At 43.0% G+C, this 26,916-nt stretch overlaps 1 protein-coding gene across 2 annotated transcripts in view; it reads left to right on the top strand.

Moving 5' to 3' along the window:
- The window catches only part of LOC143742430 (uncharacterized), a 53,711-nt gene extending 27,095 nt beyond the window's left edge, over positions 1–26,616 (top strand). For both annotated transcript variants that reach the window (XM_077235281.1, XM_077235282.1), the window contains exon 4: positions 24,585–26,616. In XM_077235281.1, the coding sequence (XP_077091396.1) occupies positions 24,585–25,816 (1,232 nt within the window). In that variant the 3' untranslated portion in view covers positions 25,817–26,616. The remainder of the gene's footprint in view (positions 1–24,584) is intronic.
- The last annotated feature ends 300 nt before the right edge of the window (positions 26,617–26,916 follow it).

Below are 26,916 nucleotides of genomic sequence, written 5' to 3'. Positions count from 1 at the left end.
GGTTACTTTTGATATGAAAAAAATATCAGCTCTCAGGTTTTATAACGAAATTCAGACAATAAATACTGTTTTGGTGCTTGTAAATGTGACGTGACAGATCGCGCGCCTCAGATCAAGTAAACCGATCATCTGTTACTTTTATAAAAGATACAGTACAACCCACCGAAAGGTACGTACTTTCGATCAATCAGTGTTTTTCAACCACGGAAAGAGGTCAATAACTCTGCAGGAGAACAATTATGTCACAGAACGTTACATTTACCTCAGGAAAGCCATTTAATGTTAGTTGACTATAAGAAAATAGCTATAGAGAGGAGTATTTTGCTAAATATGTGCACTATATTATTTTAATATATGTTTACTTGTCATTATATAATTGTTATTATAATGGAAATTACGGCATATTACATTTTTATATTTATATTATTATTATATTTATATTGTATGCATTATATTTAATTTCTCTCTGTATGTTTACAGCATTATGTGAGATATATTTTTTCTTGAGAAACATTTAAATGCAGGCTATCTACTCTAGCCTACCTAATATTTATCCAAATGAGTCAATATTGAATCAAGATTGAAATTAAATCCAAGAATTTAATTGAAATCATGAAAATTGTGTTAAGCAATAATACAAACAGTAGCCTCAGTAACCATGTAAACACTATAACATGTTGTCACTAAAAAATAAAATTAATGTTTTGACAATCACAATTACACATTGTGATGCAAGTTTTTTTTTAGATACCCCCAATCCGTCTGTTTCTCGTGTGCAATTAAAATATCGTGATAATACCGTATACCGTGATAAAAGCTCAATCAATTAATCGCAGCATGAAAATTTGATACCGGCACATGCCTAGTCGGGAGCTAGTTCAACGATCAGGTTGGGGGTGTAAGCTAGCGGGAGAGACAGAGCTCTCAGCAACGGGGAGGGGGAGGGTCGTCTCCGTGCCAACGGCTCCGCCCAGAACGCAGAGGCGAATTGCTAATGACCTACTGCCACTCTGCTGAAGCAAAGTCCCAGAAAACGGCACAGGTTTTGTGATTTTGGCTAAAAATGGCATAATTATAATTTAAAGACCACTGGGAATGTTTAAAAATAGCTTAAAATATGATCGGAGTGGAACTTTAAATTAAACTGAGTTCTTTACTACAAATACTGTTAGAGAACAGTAGAACAGAGTACAGATCATTCACAAAAGTTACTCACCATTTTTTGGAGATGATAATTGGATAGCTTGAGAGTTTTTCTTTGTGTCATTTCGCATCTGACTGCCTGAAGCACATGGTGACTCGGCTGTGTCCTCAACACAGTCCTTGTTCCTTGGATCCTGACTTTCATTTTGAGATGTCACATTGCACAAGGGTGGCCTCACCACACAATCTGTTTAATTAAAAAAGAACAATATTGCACGTGAGCCTATTGTGATTAGTATAGTCTTCATAAGTATTAGAGCCCGACCGATATATCGGCGAGCCGATATTAGGCATTTTCATAACTATCAGTATCGGCATTTAAAATGGCCGATAAATTAATATTTTAAAAAATGCGGCGTGCGGTGATTCATGTAAGGGTGGCGCTGCCAATAAAGCACCTAAAAGCTGTCACAAAGAACTGGCAAAAGCAATTATATGAATACATCAAATATAGCAAGGAGACATTTTAATTGTTTATTAATAAGAAGAGTTTTCAGTCATTGTGGGCTGCAAAGATGAAGTTGACGATGCAGACTAGCGATCTTTGAACGGGCCAGAGAGAAATGCACATTTCATACGGATTATATAAGCAGAGAGCAGTCTGTCGTTTTGAATTGTTCTATTTAAAAGTAGACATTTCAATATAGATATTTCTCAGGTCTATACGCTTTGTTTCGGTTTATTTATGAGACGAGTTGCAATGGTAAAAAGCTGTTGCGACGTCAGCAATAACAGCCGCGTCCGGTGTAGACAGTGTTAAAGCTCATTCTGCCTATAACGCTACGCTACAACATCAAGCAATATTCCAATCATTTATATAATTATAACACTTTATATAGGGCCATTTTGCATTAAGAGTATAGTTTCACGGTACATTTTGCTTAAGTATTTAAAATAGTATAAAAGTACTGTAACAACAAGCAGATGGCCGGTTCAGTACCTAGTGAAGATTATGCAACAGTATTTAGAATATAATTTAATATAACATGCAATGCAAACTAGTTTGGTTACAGCTCAAATGTATCATTCTCATTCTATCATTCCCCCTGCCTCCATTACATATGTCACACAAGTGTTTGATCACCACATTTGAGTGATCATTGCGAATATATTATATAAATATTTATATATTTATTCTGTTTAAATACTGTGTATTCTATATACAGTACCCATCAAAAGTTTGTACACACCAATAAGAAAGTGTGTCCAAACTTTTGACTGGTACTGAACTATAATACACATAAATAATATTGCTACTGTACACAAATAATATTGGCCGATATATCGGTATCAGGCTTTTTTTTTTATCGGTATCGGCCCCCAAAAATCCATATCGGTCGGGCTCTAATAACTATACAGTGCCTATAGAAAATCATAATACTCTGTTGAAATCCTTATCTCATATAAATTGCCATGTATATGTACATATAATAATCCTTGACATAAAAGCAAAAAAAAAAAAAAAACACTGTTGATCAATATCGCTCTAGTACCACTCCAGAAGCACTCACTTCACGTGGTCAAAACATGCCCAGCCTATTAACCTATATGTGTGTCGGGTATTTGCTAGGCTAGTGCGTTGTTAATCTCTCATCTTGGAGTTCGATAAACTACTCTAATCAAAAGACTAACATACAGGTGCAAAAATCAAGATTACTTACAGAAATGAAAGGGACCAAGTGCATGAAAGTGAGTGCGGTGATGTAGTGGGCCATGACTAAAGAGTCTTTGAGGAATGTAAAAATGCATATCTGGCAAGCATGATAGTGTCCTGCATGCACATGTGAAAAGAAAGGAACAAGGTGGGTAAAGATACTGGTTAGAGTGAGTTATAAAACAAGCAATTAAAACATTTAGTTCATAATAAAAATGTTTATTTGATAATTATCGCGATATAATTTTTAAGCGGAACGAAACTCATTTGAACCGTGCCCCACACGAACCATTTATCCGCTCGGCTCAAAGTCCAAACGGCAGCGCAGCGCGACCTCACTAGAGCAGACGCGTTTACTCTGATCGTCTCTCTCACGAGATCCAGTGAGAAGCGCTTGAGTTCAGCGAAGAACACAAATGTCTCATTGATTTAAACCAGTTTAAAGGCAGATGGAACAGGAGAAACACTGTGCGCAACGATACAGTCAGAAGGCTTTTCCGTCTACAAATTCCCATCATTTACCATAGATTTACTTTAACGTTAGCCTAATAATATTAACTGCACCATGAAATGTGGGATATACATATTGAATTGTAGTCGAAGTCCACAGTAGTCGATTGTCGAGTGCGTGTGCGATCATCGGTAACTAAGCAACAGTGGAGACTCAGACTGTCAGCTGTCAGCCGATGACGGTGCAGTGTGGTGTTCTGTGAATTAGAGGCTGACATTTTTTCGGGAATCCCACGGGTCACGGGATTCCCGTGGGATTCCTGCAGGATGGGAGTCATCTTTGCTATCAATCACGGGATTTGGACGGTACAGGATAAATGGTTAACGGGAGCAGACGGGAGCGGGAATCAACCAAAAGCAAAGACGACAAAAAAAGAAAAAAGTAAATGCATCATTTTGTAGTTTCCTTTTAATACGCCTACAATGTAACGCAATTAAAAAATAACTACACGACCCAGCCGTCCCAGAAGGCATCAGTGCTTTTTGTCACGGCTTACCGCCGAAATTCAAAGAGCAGTGATGGAGGGAGCTAACAGCCGCGGAGAAGTCGATGTGGCAAAAAATGATTTACAGCGCAAAGTCAGAAGTAATGAAATGTCTATTAAGTTCACAGAACTGGTCGGAAAGTCTGAAATATTAATTAAGTTTATGAGAGTAGAATGTGACGGTGATAGCACAATGTACGCTGCTTGTAAGACATGCTTAGTCTTAGTCAAGTACGCAAGTGATTCAGACGAGCGGTCTGAAGAAGCACACTTGCAAGGCAAATTCGGGAAAGAATCAGGCAAGCATCGCTTCGTTCATCAAGCGAAAATTGCCGTATATGGGAGCGGTACAGGAGCGGGAGTCAGTTTAAACAGGAGCGGGATGGGATTGGGAGTCAATTTACCAGGAGCGGGATGGGATGGGATTATTTTTTAAACTTTGGTCTGGGAGTGGGACGGGACAAGATTTCTTTCTATGGGAGTGGGACGGGACAGGAGTGAAAATCCACTCCCGTGTCATCCTCTACTGTGAATATCAGCTCAAATGGATGGTTCATCCGAATCAGATGTTGAACACACGCGCGCACTCGACAATCGACTACTGTGGACTGAATTAACATCACTTTTATTCATATCTTTCACATCTACTGCAGTCAGATTCACCGTATTCACTCTGAATAAAATCACTCACATGGATGTGCACTTGTAATGACACATCAAGGATGTTAAGAGGCTAAAAGCAGGTTTAAAACTTGCCCCATTTAAGTCAACAGGGTGCAAATTTTAAAAAGATGATAACACTGTGTAGGCAACACCGATTCTTGTCGTTGTTCGGATGGAGTTCTCCTTTAAGCATTATGTTTGACAGAATCCAAACACATCACACCACCCAAAACACACCATACCTACTGTAAAGCATGGTGGTGGCAACATTATTTTGTAAGCGTTGCTCTTCAAGCGGGGACTGGGCAATTGGTCAGGATTGAAAGGAATATGGATGCAAAGTACACCCAAATTCTTTAGGAAAACCAGAAGGTTAAGGATAGGAAGGTGAATGTCCTTGGCCAAGTCAGAGCCCTAACCAAAATTCAATTGAAGATCTGTGAATGGTAAATGGTAAATGGACTGCATTTATATAGCGCTTTCAACAGACCCATGGCCACCAACGCACTTTACATATTGCCTCACATTCACCCATTCATTCACTCATTCATTTACCGACGGCAGTGTCCGCCGTGGAAGCCGCCATCCAGCTCATCGGGAGCAGCTGGGGTTAGGTGTCTTGCTCATGGACACCTCGACACTTGGTCAGGTGGAACCAGGGATGGAACCACCAACCTTTCGGTTTGTAGACAACCTACATGAACCACTGAGCCACTGCCGCCACAATGGACTTGAAAACTGCAGTGAATTCCCGCTCACCATGAAATTTGACTGAACTCGAACAATTCTGCAATGAAGAAAGGGGAATATTTGCCCAATCTAGGTGTACAAAGTTAGAGACATATCGAAATGGGATGAGGGCTGTAATTATTGAACGTAAACTGTAATCTGCTGCCGAAACAATTCTGCATGCACAAAAATGAATTCTCGGCTAGTTGACAAGTTATAAATATGGCGAAAAATCAATGTCAATAAGATCCGAGCACACAACTGATGCTGGCGCACGCGGTAAATGACTTTCGCGAGAGGATAACAGATCTCCACGCGAGGAAACGGGAACTTTAGTTCACTATATAATGTTGTAATAGCTACTTTGTTTGGGTTTAATAATTTGCTGGGTTTAATATTGTTCCTCTGTATTCGGTAGCAAATTCTGAAAAGGTATTTGTAAGCTATAATTAATGCTGTGTAGTGTATCTTAACTTGAGAAGCCAGAACCCCTTTTACATTTAATAGAAAATATAATGAACCATTTATATTACGTAAAAATTCATAAGAATTTTGGTAGATTTACAATGCTAATAACCATAGAAATGCGTCATTACAGTCTGTAAATATCTCTTAACAACACAATACAATCACTAGTAAGACTTTGTTAATAAAGTATCTGGTAAGAATATATTATACATTAACAATGCATTAAATCACATTACACATTAATAATCCACAATAAATAAAACAAATTAAGTGATGTCTCAAGTCAAGTGAATTGCGAGTCATTGGACAGGCGTCCAATCACAACTGACTTCCGGAAAAGGGGAAGCAACCAAAGACATTTGAGGTTATTAAAAGAGTAATTCTACCCCTCGACTGTCAAAAATAAAATTGTTCGAGCGAGCAGAAGCAGCCGGTGAGAGCAGATCAAGCGCGAGAGCGTGTGGAATGATCATGCGGGAGGGCTTGTGTTGCGCGCAGAGATGTCATGAGCGCGCGCAGGGTATGAATGAGCGGTTTCCTCGCGTGTAGATCTGTTATCCTCTCACGAAATTAATTTACCGCGCGCGCCAGCATCAGCTTGGTTCTTATTGACATTGACTTGCCGCCATATAAAAATGTTCTGTTAGAGGTCTGTAAACCGAAAACGGATGCAGGCAAACTTAGTCTTCTGTGAGCCTCATGCGCATCTTGTGCACATTCACCTGGGTGCTCTTGTTGATGTGCTTTATCATCCCCACCTAATGGTCATCTCCAGGGTCCGAAATTTTACTTTTAGGCTCATCTGCCACGGGGACTGGTAGATGAAAAAATCCACCAGCCAAGCATATTTTTTACCGGCCAAAATAATAAATAGCCTTTTTGTGTCACATATACATTCATTTCAGTACATTTAATTGAGATAAGGTATTATGTTGAATGAATAAGAGTACATAGAAGTCAAAATAGAGCAACAAATAGTAAGACATGGAAGATGTGAGCATGGAACTAGTGCTCATAACAGTACATTTGAAGGTTTTGTAAAACTATCACATACCTTACCGAAAGTAAAAAAATTACCGATTAATACTGGGTGGTGATGGTGCAGTGGATAAGACACATGCCTTTGGTGTGAGAGACCCGGGTTCGAATCCACTGCACCAATGTGTCCCTGAGCAAGACACTTAACCCCTAGTTGCTCCAGAGGCTTGCGACCTCTGACATATATAGCAATTGTAAGTCGCTTTGGATAAAAGCGTCAGCTAAATGAGTAAATGTAAAATGTAAATGTTTGTTTACTGCATGGTTTAAAAAAAAACAGTATATAGCCTATATTTGTTAAATCATGGGGTGCGTCGACGCGCAACCACACGCGCCTAAAGACATATTTCACTGAGCAAGCAAAATTAAGCAAGCGAAAAGAAGTAGCACAGTAGCTACTGTGTGGGGCCATTTCGACAGAAAGGGCGACGAAGTTACTTGCAAAATATGCTACGCGGTATTAAAATACAGCAGTAGGCCTAGTGCAAGTAGGCTACAATGCAATATCACTTGCGAAGCAAACATCCACAAGCAAATGAAAGGCGCTTTCCGAAGTTGGCCACTCTAGCGAGACGTTATCTCTGTATTCCCGGGACATCTGTGCCATGACCCAGACTAACCCCACATCATGTAGATGTTATTTTTTTTAAAGTAAAAACTAGACAAGCTGTGGACTGAGGTAGGCCTGCTATTTTTATTAGACGGAAAAAAACGTAGTCTGTTGAAAAAAAAACACGTTTTTTCAAAGCTTCTTCAAAATGATTCAGTGTTTTCTTTTTGTCATCTTAATTTGTTAATTAAGTTAAAAAAATATATTTAGTAAAGGTCTATTTTAGGTGTGAAGGAACGCACACACGCAAGCAAGGTCTCTTGCTCTCTCCCTCTCTGCAGTGCGCGCGCTACAGCTACACGGTTTGAAGCACAGTATGTGCGCGCTCTTTCTCGCTCGCTCTAGATTCCCGGTGATTTGAATTAATTTGGGGGCATCAGAGAGGCACTATTAATATGCGGGAGACTCCCGGAACTTCCGGGAGACTTGGGATGTCTGGAACATTCACCCGCCAGTGTGGCGGATAGCCTTTTGAGATTTACTCGCCAAACGGAAAATCTACCCGCATTTGGCTTTTGGCGGGTGTTAATTTCGGACCCTGGTCATCTCATGTCCTGATCTATCCGGCATATGTAATGGTCGCTGCAAGTGGTGCAGTTGTGGTATTGGATTGACGTTTCTTTTCCTCAACTTTCTTTTTGTGTTTCATATCGCAGGCCCGGGGTCGTAGCAAGCTCATTTCCACCGACATCCTCAGTTGTTACACTCGCATCTATCAACTAAATCCCTCTCGTAATTGCTAGATGTGTGGCAATGAAACGTGTTGGGATATGAAACATGGTATGCATTACATAGTAATGATGGTGAGACAGATGTAGGGAAAGGTACACTGTTTAGCACGAATGTACCAATACAAATAAATAAAACATCTCCAGTTAACTAGCAGAATATTCATTTAGTTCGTTGGCAATCTAGTGCTGAAATGTGTTGTTTTGGATCAAAGTGCTCGTTGCTAAAACTTAAAGTGTCTGAAATACCAAGTGGTCTGGGGTGTTCACTGATCACGCAAAAATCGCTGCAAAAGATGCTTTCCAACAGGTTTTATCGTAGTTTTTGGAAGAATGTCCGATGGTGAGGCATTTGGAAAAATAGGTCCACAGTTTTAGAACGAATGGTAAAACACCTATTGGAAAGCATCACGTCTTTGTAAACTAAAGTTTAATGCGTTTATATGAATGATTGTTCCAGTGCCCCTATGAAACCATTGTATAGGTTTAATCTTAAAGGGGCACCTATTATGGAATTTTGAAAATTACCTTTCATGTAGTGTGTAACATAGATCTAAGTGAACGAAAACATCCTGCAAAGTTTTAAATATGAAAGTTCACCGTATACAAATTTATTGTCTCTCAAAAGTAAGAGTCGAATCTGAGTCGCTGATATGAATCGATATACGAACAATGCTTTTTATCTATCTAGATGACATCAACTTGACAAGTTATTTGAATAAGAAACGCCCCCTCATTGCGCACGCAGATACCAGGGAAAACTTGAAAACATCATGTCGACAACAAGACGCTGTGTTCTGAAGTGCGAATCAAAAGCGACCCTTTTTCACTGCCCAGGGAGGAGCATTTGAAGACTAAGTGTGAAGACTAAGTGTCTACAGTTCATATATACAACTATACCACACAAGTATAGAGCGAACCTTGTGCTATTCGCGTTATTTTAATGACGATTGCTTTACCAACATAAATGCTTTCGGTTGATACTGAAGGAAGGTTCAGTACCAAGTTTATTTGGATCAGCTTCCTCCTCCGAATCACAACCTGTAAGTATTATTAATAATTGTTGCTTTTATGTGTTTTGTAGCATGCTCAATAAGTATTTGTGTGTGTTGTGTAAGTTACGCTCGGCACAGCTTCTAGGTATCCAATTGTCAATTTTTTTTTTAAATATGTGAAATGTTTGTCGTTGTTATTGGAGTTGTCATAAAGAATAGAGCAATACCTTGTAGTACAGCAGTGCTTTATCAATATGTTTATGCGTTGAGCTAACGCAAACAATAACTGACTGGGTCATCTGACCAATCACCGCAGATTAGCGTCACGCAAAGGAGGGGTTTGGAAAAATGAGTCGTTGAACGAATCATTTGGGAGTCAGTGAGCAAATCCTATTTTAAATGCCATAATAGGTGCCCTTTAACCGATCTTAAAACAGGGCTTTACTTGTAAAACGCCAAACTTACCCTTTAACATCACTGCAAAAAGAAAGCTAATATAAAATCAATATTTATTCACCTTGTATAATAATTGTAAGTTCTTTCCCTCGTGTCCCGCAAAATCAGGTGTGCTGACCTGCAACAGAGCAATAGCCAGGTGGTCATCCTAGCTAGGTTCCCACGCCGTATCGGCTCAAATGCATAAGCAATGGGACACACGGGCTCAACAGGTCTTTCAAGTTCGTCTTCCTCCATTTCAAATCAAATGCGTATTCAGTCCGGTCCAGGAACGCTTCACTCTCTTCACTCACCAACAGAACCAACCAACCCCGTTACGTAGGCTGTGACATCACTCCAAAATGGCGAATCGCTAGATGGATAGCTAGCTAGAAATTACGAAAATAATTGTCATATCTGTGGTTTTAACAACTTTTTAAAATAAAATCTTAGGCAATGTGATTTTTCTAATATATGAAGCTACTACCAGTGCCAAAACTTGGACGTTTCATTTCCCCTTTAAGGCGAAAGAGAAGATCATGTGCGCTCCGCGCTGCTGCTCCTCTTGAGCGGCGCCAGAGCGATCTCACGCCACAGCGCCAAAACCGTATTTATGTTTTTGAATTTTGTAAGAAAATGGACGTAATTTGGAATCTGGCACTATTTCACATCAATAGTAACAAAGCACAAATATTATTACGATTTATTGGATGGGATGCGCGCTACAATGTTCCATTCATTCATCAAATGAAAACAGGATGACTAATCGATTCTTGGGATTTAAGAATTGATATCGGTTCGTAAAAATGACAATCGATTAATATCGAGAAATCTATATTTTTTACCCAGCCCTAGTTTCCCACCCATTCTAGGTGGAAGCATGAAGGAATTAGGATTTGGCTTAGTAAAGAAAGAGAACATTCCTTTTTGATAACCCAAATTCTGTTAAAAGAGCTGTTAAAATCATACTCAAACTTAAATAATATCTTTCTGGAAGCAAATATCTCATAAAGAAAAAACGGATGCAGACATTCATCTTCAAGTACAGCAAGTATTGAAATAGATACCTGGCATGTTCTCCTCCAGCCTGGCCTCTTGGATTTCTTTGTCACACAGGACTGTCTCTAAAATAAAAAGAAGGCAGGTAACAAAACCATCACAACGCTGTTCGGAGTGTACTGGAAAAACAATATCTGCATTTTCTTATATTTTTCTAATAAAAAGGCATTGGTACCATTTGGGGCGATGTTGATATCATCTAGGGTCTTTCCTTTAAACTCTGATAAACGCCCCTGCTCAAGGGCCATGAGAATCTTGCTGATCTTCGTAAGCTGGAGAGTTCCCTCAGGTAAGCGATAGAACTGGCGATGGACCCTGATGTCATGGCCAAGGAAATCTGGCAGTTGATCAAGTTCTGTGTCATTGAGATTGAGTACTTTTGAAAGTGTAGCAACATGCTTCCTGAGCTTTGTAGAGGTGAGTGAGAGAGGGTTCTTGGCTCCACAAGCTTTCACAAAGTAACGAATGCAATCTGACCCTCTGTAGTGGGACACTGCACATGGGCGTGCAAACATGTATGAGTTGTTATCAGCCACTCCACATTCTTCTCTCTTCTCCACAAGCAAATTAAGGGAATCCACCATCGCAGGGGTTAAGAGCACAGGCACCTTCCGCCCTCTCTTACCTCTTATTTCAAGTCTCACAAAATGCTTGCAGAGACTTTTCTCTAGCTCAGAGAGAGCTACATTGACATCTTCATGAGGATCTGATTTGTCTCTTAGGATGAATGTTGAAACACACATTTTGGAGACTTCCCCTTTTCTAGGCCTGTTGAATAAAATAATTTGTGCCAGAGTCACTTTTGTCAAGTTAGCCCAGTTGCAAGATGAGCACTCTGCAGTCAAGTCACTGTAGAACTGGCGCTGCTTGTCATCCAGGTAGCAATGCAGGGTTTTTACATCTTCTGTAAAAGGTAACAGCTGTGGGAAATTCCACTTGGACTCTGTGAGCCCCTGTAAGGCTTTGGCTGATATAAGCTCATTCCACCTGGCATCATACACTTGACGAAAGCAGCGAGCCGCTGTTGCACCATCATTATCACTGATGTCATTATCAGACGTAGTCGACGGTCGACTGAATGGGGATCTCGCTAGAGAGCCTATCCTCTTCGAGTATTATTTAACGAGCCAATGTAATTGGCGTGCGTGATTCGCATCACACACTCCGCCCCCGCGGCGCGGGGTATAAATACGGAAGTGGATGCACGCACTAGTTGCCTTTCGCTTCGGAGCCGATCGTTTGATGTCTCTGAGAGTGCTGTTGTCTACAACGAGCGAGTGTGTCGGTGTTCTTCAGGAAGACTCTCCCAGTGCTGGTGTTCTACAGCGCGAGTGTAGCGGTGATCGCGAGCTTTGAGCTCTCAACTGCTGTTTTAACAGCAACAAATTTCCAAATGTTTGTATGTGTTGATGGCTGGTTGGAAGGGCGGAAAAGTGAGTGCTTCACTGTTTCAGTTCTCTGTTCAGTGTTGCCGCGGTCATTCCCCTGTGTGCTCCGGCACTGGTGACGGTCCTATTTTCTGAAAGAGCAACACGGGTGCGTTTGCGTCTTTTTCAAGATGTCATTCTGCCCGTGCGTTTCTGGGTGCGGTCGTTCCCTGTCTCTCTCTGATGTCACAACTGTTGTGTCACGTGTTTGGGCTTACAGCACGCTGAGACAGCTTTTGTGGACAGCTCATGTTTTCACTGTGGGAACATGACTGTCGCAGTGTTGAGGGCGAGACTCGCCTTCATTAAACGCGGAGAGCGAGTCCCCATTACCATCCCCCACCCTGCACGGGTGCTGTGTGGGATCGGTGACCGGAGGATAGTGTGGGATATCCCGCCCGGTAACCATTCCCTGTGGGCTCCTCACTCCTCCCTTTCACTGCAACCACTGGAGCCTCCTGTGTTGTCTGCTGGTCCATCTGTAATGGGTGGGCCTGGGCCAGCGGTTTCACTCGGGGCTCCCTTGGAGGACAGGACGTCGATTGCAGCATCGGAGGGTGAGCTGACTTCTAGAGATGATGACTCCCTCCGGGAGTTCAATGTTGCCCGAGCCAGATCCAGAATTATCAGCTATGCTGAAACGGGCCGCCGAGGCTGCCGGGCTCGAGTGGAACCTCTACCGTGTCCCGTTCAGTCTCGGTTGGAATCTGGAGTTTGGTGTCTTGGGGCGGGCCGCGCTGGTTCTCAGCTCGCCGCCCCAGTGCCTTTCTTTCCCGAAATGCATGGAGAGCTTATCAGGTGGTGAACAGCATCAGCAACGGTGAAGGGTTGCGAAGGGTCCATCCATTGGAGCGGTCTGTCGACACAGGTGCACCTGTGTCCGGCGGCCGCTGCCTTTTGGGGGGATCCTCGTCTCCCCCCTAAGGCCTGTGAGTTTCGTCCGTTCCAACGGGCAGAGCTTACAAAGCCTGTGGGCAAGCCGCATCCTCTTGCATGCCATGGCGTTGCTGCAGGCTAGGGCACCCATGGCATGCACGAGGGTAATCCAGACCGTGCGCTCATAGGTGAGCACCGCACTGCATCCGACCTCACCCCCTGGGGCACGAGTGTCGTAGCGTGCGTGATCGGTCTGGCGATGTCCAACGTGGTGGTCCAGTAGCGCCTTCGTTGGCTCAGCCTGGTTGCTATGGCGGATGCGGACAAGGTTCGGTTCCTGGTCTCCCCAATTTCCCAGGTTGGGCTGGTCGGCGACGCAGTGGAGATCTGCATCCAACAGTTCTCTGCCGCTCAAGCGCAGACGGAGGTCATCCGGCACATCCTGCCCCGGTGGCCAGCTGCTGCCTCAACCCGCCGCCGGTGGCAGCTCCTCCGCCTGCTCGTCGCCGTGGGCGTTCCCCGGCCGCCGCTCCTGCTGGGCCTCCGCAGCAGCCTCCACCCAGGCCTCAGCATGGAGCCGGCCGCAGTAGAGACGCCCAGCCCGCTCCAGGCGCTGCCAAGCCAGGTGGCAAGCGACAGCGAAAGCATTCCGGAGCGGGCCGCCCAGGAATGGATGAGATGCTCTTGGAGTGGCACGATCACTCCCTCCAAAAAGGTGGAGCCTTTTTGTTTGTGTGTGTGTCTGTTCAGCAGCTGGCTCCCTAAAAAAAAATAAAAGAAAAGTGGAGCAAGCGGTACCCACACTTCAAAGAGAGAGCAATTTCATCTGTTCCTGGGTCCCAAGAGGGCCAGTCTGGCGGGTGTGACCCTGTATAGCCTTACACCCCTCAGCTCCCCCTTGGTCGCCAACAGGTAGCTTGGTGCGTTCGAGAACCCGTTCATCCGCCTTCTCACGCGCCCCCTGCCGCTAGTGGAGACAGGTAAGTGTTGCGCAGCACACTAACACCACTCTCTCTACTTTGCTGCCCCACCTCAGGCTCGGCTACCCCGCTCAAGTCAGTGATAATCATCACATTAGGTGTTGAGCAGACGTGCTCCTGAAAATTCAGTGATATTCATCACACCGAGTGTTGAGCAGTGCTCCTGACTTGTGCGTGCTTATCTTATCCTGTTGGCGAAGGATTTGATATAGCCGCTCCTCCAGTCGGTACGAAGGCCTTTGTAAACTCGTTCTTCGTGCTACTAGATGGTGGGTCGTGACCATCTTGGCCCAAGATCGGTCTGCAGCTCCGACCTGAAAGACATGTGCTTCAGATCTCTACCTTCCGCACCGCAGGCCATCCTGTGTGTTGCGTGTAAGGGTGGAGTATCAGTACAGTGTCCTTCCCCTAGAGTGCTCCAGAGCCCCGTGGGTCTTCAGGTCAACTGGAAGAGAGTAATCTCGCCAACGGGCTGAGTATCTCTTTTTCAGTTTTGGAGATGGACTCGGTCTAACACGTCTCTCCAATGAGAGTGTGTTCAGCTGGTGTTTGAAGTGAGAAAGGGTCCCACTGAAAGAACTTTCAGAGGCTCCTGGGGTATATGGTAGTTGCAGCCTTTGGCTTCCTCCATATGTGACCGCTTCAACGCTAGCTTCATGATCGAGTCCCGAGGTGATCGTGGCAGAGCAGCTCACCCTGTGTGACTATAGTTCATCCCGGTCTGCTGCCAAACCCTCTTCAACAGAGGGGCCATGTACAAAGGGCGTGTTTTAACGGGGGCCGGGGCGACCCTCGACTACACGGGCATTTGTGCCTCGAGTTGTTAGACATTGCGACCGTTGCGCAAGCTTCCCTTGCATGTCACAACTCACCCGTCACCTCCTCCTTGGAGTCAGAAGCTTCTGAGGACGCTTTGTTCCACTCTTCCCGCTCTACTCAATCGTGCCGCCATCGAGCCTCAAGACAGTTATAGCCAGGGCAAGTGGAGACTCCATCCCCTGGGTCCAGCTGGGTCATGACCATTCCGGGGCCGCTCAGTTGCCCCTCCGGTTTCGTCTTCCTGCCAGTGTTTGTATGAACCGAGCGGACTACCCTTGGACAAACACTGGCTCTCAGCTGCCCCAGGGGCCCGCAGAAATGCGTTTAACTCCAGTGAGCCTTCTAAAACCGACTGCGACTCATGGTCGCCTTGCGCCTGCTCAAGTCAGTGAATTCATCACACTTCATGTTGAGCAGAAATGCTCCTGAAACTCAGTGAAGTTCATCGCACTCAGGTGTTGAGCAGCAATGCTCCTGTAGCTCAGTGAGTTCATCACACTCAGGTGTTGAGCAGAAATGCTCCTGTAGCTCAGTGAATTCATCACGCAAGTGCTGAGCAGAAATGCTCCTGTTGCTCTGTGAAGTTCTTCGCACTCAAGTGTTGAGCAGAAATGCTCCTGAAGCTCAGTGAGTTCATCACACTGAGGTGTTGAGCAGGAATGCTCCTGAAGCTCAGTGAACTTATCACACTCAAGTGCTGAGCAGAAAATGCTCCTGAAGCCCAGTGATCTTTACATGTTGTTTTGAGCAATGTTCCTGTCTTTTTGCGCCCGTCGCTTGCACCTACGTCAGGAGAGGAACAGGTCTTCATAGTTGCCCCTTATTGGCCCAACTAGACCTGGTTCCCATCGACAGCCTCCTGACTTCCCCTGAAAACTCTTTCAGGGACAGGGCACGATGGCACATGCGTTCTTCCCCTGGAGATTCCGGGCAGTCTTACATCTGAACGTGGAGGTTCAGGTGGCTATCACAGGCATGTGATAGTTACCATCACTTCTGCGAGCACCCCCTAGAAATGGGTAGCGTGCTTACGCCTTTAGAAGTGGAACCTAGTCGTTGAGTGCGTCTTCTCTCCAGAGGAGATCCTGAAAGCTTTTCGATCACTTCAGTGCTCTCTTTCCTGCAAAATGGGTTGGAGTAGGCTGTTTTCCTTCACCCTCAAAATTATGTTGCCTCGGTGTTTAAACGACGCTCATCATGTTGCAGAAGTGTGCAGAAGCACGTTCTGATCGTCAGGTTCCTGAGGAGCAAGGTCTTGTAAATCCTTGCGTCCCTCTTTATCCTCTTGGGCCTTGTCCCTGGTGCGATGCACTGCAGAGACCGCCCCTGAGCCACTGCAGGCAGTGAGTTAAAAATTCTGTTATATCAGTTCTCCTGCTCGCATGGTCTCTACTAGAGGGTAGGGACTTGCTCGCTTTCGGTCAACGTATTGTGCCTGGAGTCTGGGCCGGCTAACTCTCACAAGCTGAGACCCCGGCTCGGATTGTGCCCAAGGTTCCTACCTCTCCCGTAATAGGAGCAGGTGGTGAGCCTGCAAGCGCTGCCCTGGAGGAGGGAGATCCAGCCCTGGCTTCTCTGTCCATTCGCTTGGACGTGTACAGAACGCAAGCCATAGACCTCAGACCAGCTCTACAAATATCTGTTGGAATTCAGCAGAGAGGGAAGGCTGTTTCCATGCAAAGTCGCACTAGTGCTTGCCTTCATTTCGGTAAAAATCCGAGATGCAACATGTCCACTTAGGTGTTGAGCTCCTCTATGATGAGTGTAAAGTGCTCCGCCTGGTAGTTGACGATATGCTTTGCTAAAACAGATTCTAGAGTTGGGGGCTGGACGACACCTAGTTGAACCGCTGCTTCCCCGTGGGCTCCCTTCTCATGAAGCCAGTTTCACCGTGAGCCCGGTTCAAGTGTCGGCTTGCTGCGCCATTCCCCTCCTATGGACTGGATACGTGCGCCTTTCTACTCTAGTTGAGTTCCCTTAAAATTGAACCCTGTTGAGTTCCTCCACCACCCTCCGACATCGGACCTGCGGAACGTCTGGTGTTAGGCCTCCACTCGTAAGCAGTGTGGAGCCTGTGTTAGGCTGGATCCATATGTTGCGGTCCCTACGGCGACCCCATATGGTTATTCTCCCACGATACGGCTCCCTGCGGTGAGCCCGTGTCTTCCCTCGGCAGAGTCTCTCAGCCGTCACTGTCCGGTGTGTCTCCCCCCGTCTTAGGCTGGAGCCACCCCAGTGACATTCCATATTTTAGACTGCCCGGTTTCCGCCCAGTTCATATGTGTATTTTCCACATTACCTCCCTCTGGGTTGGATATGGCTTCCGCAGCGTCCCTTCCTTCCAATGTACTGGGAACGCTTTCCCAGTGGTCCTGTAGGAACAGCAGTGACTTCCCTGGCCTAAGGCGGAGTCATCAGGAGGCTTTGGTTTAGGCACTGGAAGGTGGCAGCATTAGTGGCGTTTTCAAAGGTTATCCTCATTCAGTCGACCGTCGACTACGTCTGACGTTATCGACTGAAAGGGAACGTCCTGGTTGCGTATGCAACCCACCGTTCCCTGAAGGAGGGAACGGAGGACGTAGTCCCCTTGCCACTACCGCTGGACCACCGCTGACCCCGGGTTACTCTCGGCTCCTCAGCGAAAAGCAACTAGTGCGTGCATCCACTTCCGTATTTATACCCGCGCCGCGGGGTGATGTGAATCACGCACGCCAATTACATTGGCTCGTTCAATAGTACTCGAAGAGGATAGGCTCTCTAGCGAGATCCCCATTCAGTCGACCGTCGACTTCGTCCTCCGTTCCCTCCTTCAGGGAACGGTGGGTTGCATACGCAACCAGGACGTTCTTTGTTGTATTCACCTGCTACGGCATATGTAAAATTTTTCTGTCATCTCTGTATCCTTCGTGATCGATATCGCTCGTTTGTCGATGGAGCGGGTTCAGAGCATACTAAATGTTCTGACCGCATTAGTGCAGGACAAAGCTCTGAGGACATCAGAAGTTACAGGGACTGATGCCAGCTGTACAAAGTAGCTACACAGGTTACATCGTAATTTGAATTTTAATGGAGAGTAAAACAAAGGCAGAACACCGTATAATCTGATGGGTAGCATTATTTGACAGAATGCCGGCACAGTAACTTTATATTGACGCGCGGCTAAACACAGGCAGAGTGCCGTAACTCCAGCGTGAGCGTTCCAAAACAAAGCCAAAGAGCCGTAACTGGTGTTACGGTGTTCTGCCTTGGTTTCTGATGGGCTTTTGGAAGTTACGGTTAAGACAACCCATTATTTATTTGAAAAAACAACAAATTTGACTCAAGATACTTATCCACATGATAAAGGAGGTCTTGAATGTGCCAAAAATATCAATAACAATAACAAAAACGAAGTGACGGTCTTTTGCCTTTGCACGGCAGAACTCTGTATCCATGCAACTAGCCGCGGCAACGAGCACTCAGCTTGATTTAGAAAACACATTTTAGCGCTGGATTGTCTCTTATTTATTAAAAAATTAAACGAATGCTCTGCTAGTTAACTGGAGATGTTTTATTTATTTGTATTAGGTACAACCGTGCCTCAATGTTTCACACATTGGTGGGGGACAATATCAACAATGAGAAAAAGTGGTGCGGACATGTCCCACCCATAAATTAAACATAAAGACAGCATATTTTAAATACTTGTTTAATGGCATCTTTTTATGTTGTCCCTACATTAATTTGGAAATTTAATGTGAAATTATTGCATTATAAAATATATAAACTTAATTAAAACCTATAAAAATGTAGCTAAGTGTTTTTAATTTTTTTAATCAATTGACAGAACATATACACACACACACACACACACACGTGCTGGTCACATAATTAGAATATCATCAAAAAGTTGATTTATTTCAGTAATTCCATTAAAAAAGTAAAATTTGGATATTATATTCATTCATTACACACAGACTGATATATTTCAAGTGTTCATTCCTTTTAATTTTGATGATTATAACTGACAACTAATGAAAACCCCAAAATCAGTATCTCAGAAAATTAAATATTGTGAAAAGGTTGAATATTGAAGACACCTAGTGCCACACTTTAATCAGCTAATTAACTCAAAACACCTGCAAAGGCCTTTCAATGGTCTCTCAGTCTAGTTCTGTAGGCTACACAATCATGGGGAAGACTGCGGACTTGACAGTAGGGGTGGCATGGTACATGAAATAACATCCGAACCGTTCGGTTCGCTTGTCTCGGTTCGGTGCGTGTGTGCGTCGCACGGTTCGACGCATGCGCAATGTAACCTCGTGCCTGTGACCTCAGACAGTGCGTTTACTTTTTGCACGAAACAAGAGATGAGTGGACAATGGACATGCATATGAGGCTTGTTTGACTTGAACCGGCGCTGCACAGACCGATCGATGAATAACATCAATGTACCGCGAGAGCAACGGCTCCGTATGCTTTTCAATCACTCTGCGGTACTTTGATGTCATAAACCGATCGGTCTGTGCAGCGCCGGTTCAAGTCGGACAGTAAAAGTGGAGTATGGAGTGCTGCAGGTCTCGTCACGAGTAGAAATGGCAAGTGGGAGAGATAAGGAAGGCTAACCGGAGTTGGAGGATGCGCCAGCGTCGTATAGCTAAGTCCGGTGTGTAGGAACATTTTGGATTTCATGTTACCTATGATATTTAAATATATACAGTGACACTAAGTTTAGATACGAACTCCAGTCATATGTTTCCAAATACTGCACTTTAATTTCAAGTGAAAAAAAATATCCTCTCTCTCAGGGAATACAAGCATTGTTGATACTGTTTTTGTGTTGAGGTTGAACTTATGTTTCACTTTATGGTTATGGCCTTTGCTATTGTTATAGCCTCATTATTGGCAATTATGTGTGACATATTTTGACTTATTTAAAAGATAGTGCTTTAAGAGTTCTTTTCTTTTTCTTTTAAAAGATAAACATTTTGTAAGAGCTACACTGAAGTTGACAGTTTGATAAATGGAAGTTAATTTTAATCTTTGTGTGCTAAAAATGCACATAAGTCCCTGTAGAGATAGCAATACACATTCTCCTTTTTTGCCAAATAAACAAAAGCATTTCATCAATGTCTTCTCTCTTGCTGTATCAAAATGTCACGTAGCTTTCCTCAGAGATGGTCTCAATAATGTGCTTAAAGTCAAGTCAAATTCAAGTCAAGTTTGTGCATGATTACATGATATAATTTTTTTTTAATACTGTATCCTGAATTGTGGATAATTAAGCTATAGCCTAGGGTGAAGTACATTTCTGGAGTGTTAAAGATTAAAAGAAAAAATAACAACAAGAACCGTACAGAACCGAAAACCATGACCCTAAAACCGTGATATGAACCGAACCGTGGGTTTTGTGAACCGTGCCACCCCTACTTGACAGCTGTCCAAAAGATGACCATTGACATTTTGCACAAGGAGGGCAAGACACAAAAGGTCATTGCTAAAGAGGCTGGCTGTTCACAGAGCTTTGTGTCCAAGCACATTAATTGAGAGGTGAAGGAAAAGAAAAGATGTGGTAGAAAAAGTGTACAAGCAAAAGGGATAACCGCACCCTGGAGAGGATTGTGAAACAAAACCCATTCAAAAACGTGGGGGTGATTCACAGCTGGACTGCAGCTGGAGTCAGTGCTTCAAGAACCACCACGCACAGACGTATGCAAGACATGGGTTTCAGCTGTCGCATTTCTTGTGTCAAGCCACTCTTAAACAAGACACAGCGTCAGAAGCGTCTCACCTGGGCTAAAGACAAAAAGGACTGGACTGCTGCTGAGTGGTCCAAATTTATGCACAGAATCCACGTTGCTTGAAGTCCAGTGTAAAGTTTCCACAGTCAGTGATGGTTTGGGGTGCCATGTCATCTGCTGGTGTTGGTCCACTGTGTTTTCTGAGGTCCAAGGTCAACGCAGCCGTCTACCAGGAAGTTTTAGAGCACTTCATGCTTCCTGCTGCTGACCAACTTTATGGAGATGCAGATTTCATTTTCCAACAGGACTTGGCACTAGTGCTGCCACTAACGACTAATTTTCTAACGACTAATTTTTCGATTAGTCGACTAATCTAAACGACTAATTTAAAAAAAAAATCAGGTGTTATTTTGTTGTCCATCTTATTTTGAACTCAACTGAAGGGCCAAAACATAATATACTATAATTATATAGTTAACTATAATTTATATAGTGAAGACTATATTTGGCTTTGACTTTGACTGAACATTTGCGGAAAAAATATCGGGATATATATCGTATATCAATATTCAGCCAAAATATATCGGGATATGACTTTTGGTCCATATCGCCCAGCCCTAGCCACCAGGTCTTAAACAGGCGACAACCTTTACTGCTGTCTCTTATTCATTAAAAATAATCAAATAACTTTAAGGTTAGGCTACAGAGCTAGAGCAGCACTCTTTAAAGCTGATGATACACGAGGGCAACTTTTTGCCAGCTTCTGACTCCGCAACATTGCTGGCAAGTCTGACTGTTTTGAACGGATAGCAGCGGTCAGGGCGCCGGGAACAATCGCGCTCGGGCTCGAACCGCGGCAAACGAGCCCACTGTGAGAGCACCGTCACCTGCCCCCGCAATTTTTCATATCAAAGCAGTGAAGGCGGGGCGGGGCGGGAGCGTGAAGGAAGAGGATAGCAGATTAACCAGCAGGGTGTGCACGGTGCACAGACTGGTGTGTGGAGGTGAATTACAGTGAGCCTTTTGAGACGGGAGACCAAAAATAAATAGGCGGTCAATAGTAAAACGACACATCGACTAAAAAAATTGCCGTCAACTAAGTTGGATGGTCGATTACGTCGACTAATCGCGGCAGCACTACTTGGCACCTGCACACAGGAACATGTGGGAACATGGGAACATGGTATCCCTGTTCTTCATTGGCCAGCAAACTCGCCTGACCTTAACCCTATAGAAAATCTATGGGGTATTGTGAAGAGGAAGATGCGATACACCAGACCCAACAATGCAGAAGAGCTGAAGGCCACTATCAGAGCAACCTGGGCTCTCATAACACCTGAGCAGTGCCACATACTGATCGACTCCATGCCACGCCACATTGTTGCAGTAATTCAGGCAAAAGGAGCCCCAACTAAGTATTGAGCGCTGTACATGTTCATACTTTTCATGTTCATACTTTTCAGTTGGCCAAAATTTCTTAAAATCCTTTTTTTGTATTGGGCTTAAGTAATATTCTAATTTTCGGAGATGCGGAATGTGAGATTTTCATTAGTTGTCAGTTTTAATCACAATTAAATAAAATAAACATTTGAAATATATCAGTCTGTGTGTAATGAATGACTATAATATCAAAGTTTCACTTTTTGAATGGAATTACTGAAATCAACTTTTTGATGATATTCGAATTATATGACCAGCACCTGTGTGTGTGTGTGTGTGTGTGTGTGTGTGTGTGTGTGTGTGTGTGTGTGTGTGTGTGTGTGTGTGTGTGTATATATATAGCCTATATGTGTTTATAGAGGGTTGTAAGGCTCTGTTTCCACATGTGATCTGACCGACCAAAATGAAACTTAATACCAAGTAGACAAACGGGGTCTAAAATGTTTTGCAGTGGTCCACTTTTGACCACTTCCAGATGTAGTTGAAAACAAATTATATTGGATTGGTTTCATTGTGTAAAGCTGATATCATAAGCGTACAAACAGCCACAAAAGAACACCACCTCTCCGCCTACTTGACCTCATGCGTAAAAATTTTGGGAAACAGGCTAACAAGACGAGATTTAAACTTTGACGTCTGAGGACCCAACAAACAAACCAAGCACAATGTTCTTGTACCATTCCTGATTTCTAACACGCACTCACAGCGTTTGGCGTGGCCTTGTGGCTATCAGAGCAGAATCGAAAGCTGATGCTCTCTGTATGTTTTTCCTTTGTCTCTTGGCACGTTTATATGAAAATTGCGCAAGATTATTTTGTCCATTAGATCGAAAGACCTGAAAAAACCCATAGATAGACCCTCCCCTAGAAGAAATCCCGACAGAAGCGGTGAAGAGATGAACAGGTGTAAACAAGTATGTGTCTTCCTCGTTTACTACTTGTGATCCGATCGACCATAACGCATCTTAAACTTCCCCTGTAGTCATCTTTATCCTTCAAAGGTGCTCTAAGCGATGCCATGCGTTATTTAGGCCAAAACATTTAGTCACATACAGCAAATATCTCCTGACTATCCGCTAGCTGCCTGTCCCCTGAACACACTGTAAAAAAAACGCGGTCCCTGCAGACACCCCAGGCTCCACAAACGGCAACAAAAACAAACTGGGCTTACCCACACCACGAAACATAAACTGTTCAAGCCAATAACAGACAAGTAGGGTTTGGGGGGCTAATGCGCGGATGAGGAGGACGGAGGGTCTAGGTAGCCTCCGTTTTGTTTGACAATACTTCGAACAACAAGAAGTGACGTCACCCAACATCGCTTAGAGCACCTTTAAAATCCTTTTTGATCATCAAAATTACATATTTAAATGTTTTTTCCTTTAAAAGTTTAGAGATATTAATTTCTTAAAATGTCATGCCTTAAAATGAATGTCACTGCAACCCAGTTTTATCATATACAGTGGTCAACTATCGAAGCTGGAGTCTTTAATCTTTCTCATGATACGAACAAGAAAGAGTGTGATGTTGATAAGTGCAATAAATGTTGAACAACAATAACCTGGGGCCGTTGGAGATCTTTGAACATAAAGGGGTAACCTCTTAACTGTCACCTCACTTTTTCCCCCGCATAAGACACGAAAATCACTATCCAAACTTAAATGGTTATAATTCAGGAATGCTTTGGAATATAGACCTATGGTTGGTCTTGTTTTAAAGACATTTGGCAGATTACAGTAGAAGTGAGGGTTAAGGTAAATTGAAACAGAAAAAAAGTTGTGTTCCAAATGTTTGGTTGATATCTCAAAAATGAGCTTTCAGTAAGATTTTGTTTGGGCACAGTAGCAAACTTTTTTCACTAGATGACACCCAAGCCGCATTGCTGACCATATAAGGGTGCCTCAATTTCCATGTATGGTTTGAGTAATCTGAGCCATATATTTCCATAATTTTCATACAATTTATGAAGTAGACATCCGATTCAGAAGTAGTATGGGCAGTTTGGCAGTATTTGATTTGAATTCAACCTCTAATTAATGCGTAAAAAACCACTTATGTGCGTTGGGGTAGGGATGCACCGAAATGAAAATTCTGGGCTGAAACCGAAAATTCTGGATGTACTTGGCCGAAAACCGAAACAAGAATGACGTTTACATTTTTTTTTAAATTCATTTCTTATTTAAAAATTTTTTTGTGTGTGTGAATGTATTCTTATTAAACTTTGTAATTAAACTCAATCATTTAATTAATCTGTATATAAAAAAAATCAAGCCCATACAATAAAATAACCACACTTTTATTTCAGGTAACACAAAAATTGGACAGAAAATAGGGCTATATTAAAATATCAATATAATATCATCAATAGGATATATTAATGTATTATTCTTTATTCGGTTTTATGCAGCAGAATCAGATTTAACAGATTTATTTTTTGTATTACAAACTGTTGTAAAAAAAATTATATTACAAACTGTTACTATGCATTTATTTTGGATTTATTGTCAGTACTAGGCTTGCAGTTGCACTTGGGTAAGGTACGTTGTACTGTGTGTGATGACTGTGTTTGTCTTTCACCACCAATGACAATTTTGACCAACGAAAAACCCTGGCTAAGATGGGGTATATAGTCTAAATGTTGTTGGTTTTGATGCTTAAAATGTTTTTGTTAAATATTTTGATGTCTTTTGCTTTGCGCCATTAAACTGGTGTCAACTTGTATTTTTTACTTTTTTTTTTATCTTAGACCTGATGGCGCTGAAAGAGGAGAGTTTTAAGGAAATGGAAGAGAAAGATCATGATTTCATAACTGGAAGAAAATCTACACAAATTGAAAAGACCTCACGAAAAAAAGCTAAAAAACACGCCTGCCAACAGTGTGGAAAGAGTTTTGATCAATGTGGAACCCTTAGAGTCCACATAAGAACTCACACTGGAGAGAAACCTTTCACCTGCAAACAATGTGGAAAGAGTTTTGCTCAAAAAGGAGCCCTTGCCAGGCACATGAGAATTCACACCGGAGAGAAACCTTTCACCTGTCAACAATGTGGAAAGAGTTTTGCTCAAAAAGGAAACTTTACAAACCACATGAGAATTCACACTGGAGAGAACCTTTTCAACTGCCAACAGTGTGGAAAGAGGTTCTGTGAAAAGGGAAACCTTAAAGTTCACATGAGGATTCACACTAAAGATATCTCATTCACTTGCCAACAGTGTGGAAGGAGTTTCACTCAAAAAGGAAACCTTAAGAAGCACATGAGAATTCACACCGGAGAAACGCCTTATACCTGCAGACTCTGTGGGAAGAGCTTCATCCAGGAAGTAGGCCTTAGGTATCACATGCAAATTCACACTGGAGAAAAGCCGTTCAAATGTTGTAGGTGTGGAAAGAGTTTCACACGTAAAGAGACCCTTGAGGACCACATGAGAAGTCACACTGGAGAGAAGCCGTTCACATGTGTTCAGTGTGGGAAAAGTTTCGTAGGAAGGCAAAACCTTAATAAGCACATGAGGATTCACTCAAGAGAGAACTATTTTAAATGTCATCAGTGCGGAAGTAGTTTCGGAGACATGAATCGCCTTAAGAATCATGTAATAACTCACTCTGGAGAAAAGCCTTTCATGTGCAATCACTGTGGAAAGAGTTTTAAAAATAAAGAAAGGCTTAAAACTCACATGAGACTTCACAATGGAAAGAGGCCTTTCACATGTCTTCAGCGTGGGAAAAGTTTCATTAATCAAAGAGACATGAAAAGTCATTTGCAAATTCCCTCTAGAGGAAAGAAATTGGATTGTGATCAGTGTAATAAAAAATTTATTTTGCCATTACACTTACAGATACACCTGAAAAGTCACACAAATTTGAGACCGTATTTGTGTTCTTTGTGTGGAAAGAGTTTCAAATGGTTTAGCAATTTAAAATGGCACCAGAAAATTCGTATCTGTGTGAAATTGAGGCTACGTTCAAGCCGTAGATGAATGTGGGCCAAATCAAATTTTCTTAATGTTTATTTGTCATGAGACTGTGTACATGACCTGTATACACTCACTGGCCACTTTATTAGGTTCACCTGTTACTATTTGTGAACACAATTTAAACAATCTCATGGCAGCAACTCTATGTATAGATGACTAAATGCATTGTCAAGATGAAGTTCAAACTGAGCATCAGAATGAGGAAGAAAGCTGATTTTTAGTGACTTTGAACATGGTATGGTTGTTGGCCAAGACTAGCTGGTATGAGTATTTAATAAACCGCTGGTCTACTGGGATTTTCATGTGCAACTATCTCTAGGATTTACAGAGAGTGCTCAGAAAAAGAGAAACTGTCTAGTTAGCGGCAGATCTGTGGGCTAAAATGTCTAGTTGATGTCAGGAGAATGGTAAGACTGGTTGGAGCTGATAGAAAGGCAACTGTAACTCTAACCACTCATTTCAACCAAGGTCTGCAGAAGCTCTGAACACACAACACTTCTAAGTACCTTGAAACAGATGGGAAACGGCAGCAAAAGATCACACAGAGTGCCTCTCCTATCAACTAAGAACAACAATCTTGGGCTACAAATGGACTCACCAAAATTGGACAATAGAAGATTGGAAAAATGTTTTCTGGTCTAACGAGTCTCATTTCTAGTGTGACATTCAGATGATGGGGTCAGAATTGGGCATTCAACAACACATTTTGTATCAATGGTTCAGGGTGTTGGTAATGGTATAGGGGATATTTTCTTGGCATACTTTGGGCACCTTAGTACTAATAAAGCATATTTTAATCGCCACAGCCTATCTGAGTATTGTTGCTGACCGTGTGGATCCCTTTATGACCATAATGTACCCATCTTCTGATGGCTACTTGCAGCAGGATAACACATCATGTTCCAAAGCTCAAATAATTTCAAACTGGTTTCTTGAACTTGAAAATATGTTCACTGTGCTCAAGCTTGGAAAAGTCGATGTGTTCACCTTGCTGGGCCTTGATTGCTGTTATTTTCTCAGGCCATCTCATTTCGGCTTCGCTGAATGTGCAAAAAAACGAAGGGGTTCCTAACTGTCTTATAGCCTGTAGATCTCAAAGTTTT

This window comes from Siphateles boraxobius, unplaced genomic scaffold (assembly GCF_051911475.1).
Source record: "Siphateles boraxobius isolate OS27281-9 unplaced genomic scaffold, OSU_SipBor_1 19, whole genome shotgun sequence".
NCBI lineage: Eukaryota > Metazoa > Chordata > Actinopteri > Cypriniformes > Leuciscidae > Siphateles > Siphateles boraxobius.
The sequence above is the reverse complement of the archived record's forward strand: the minus strand, read 5'-3'. Positions and strand labels throughout refer to the sequence as shown.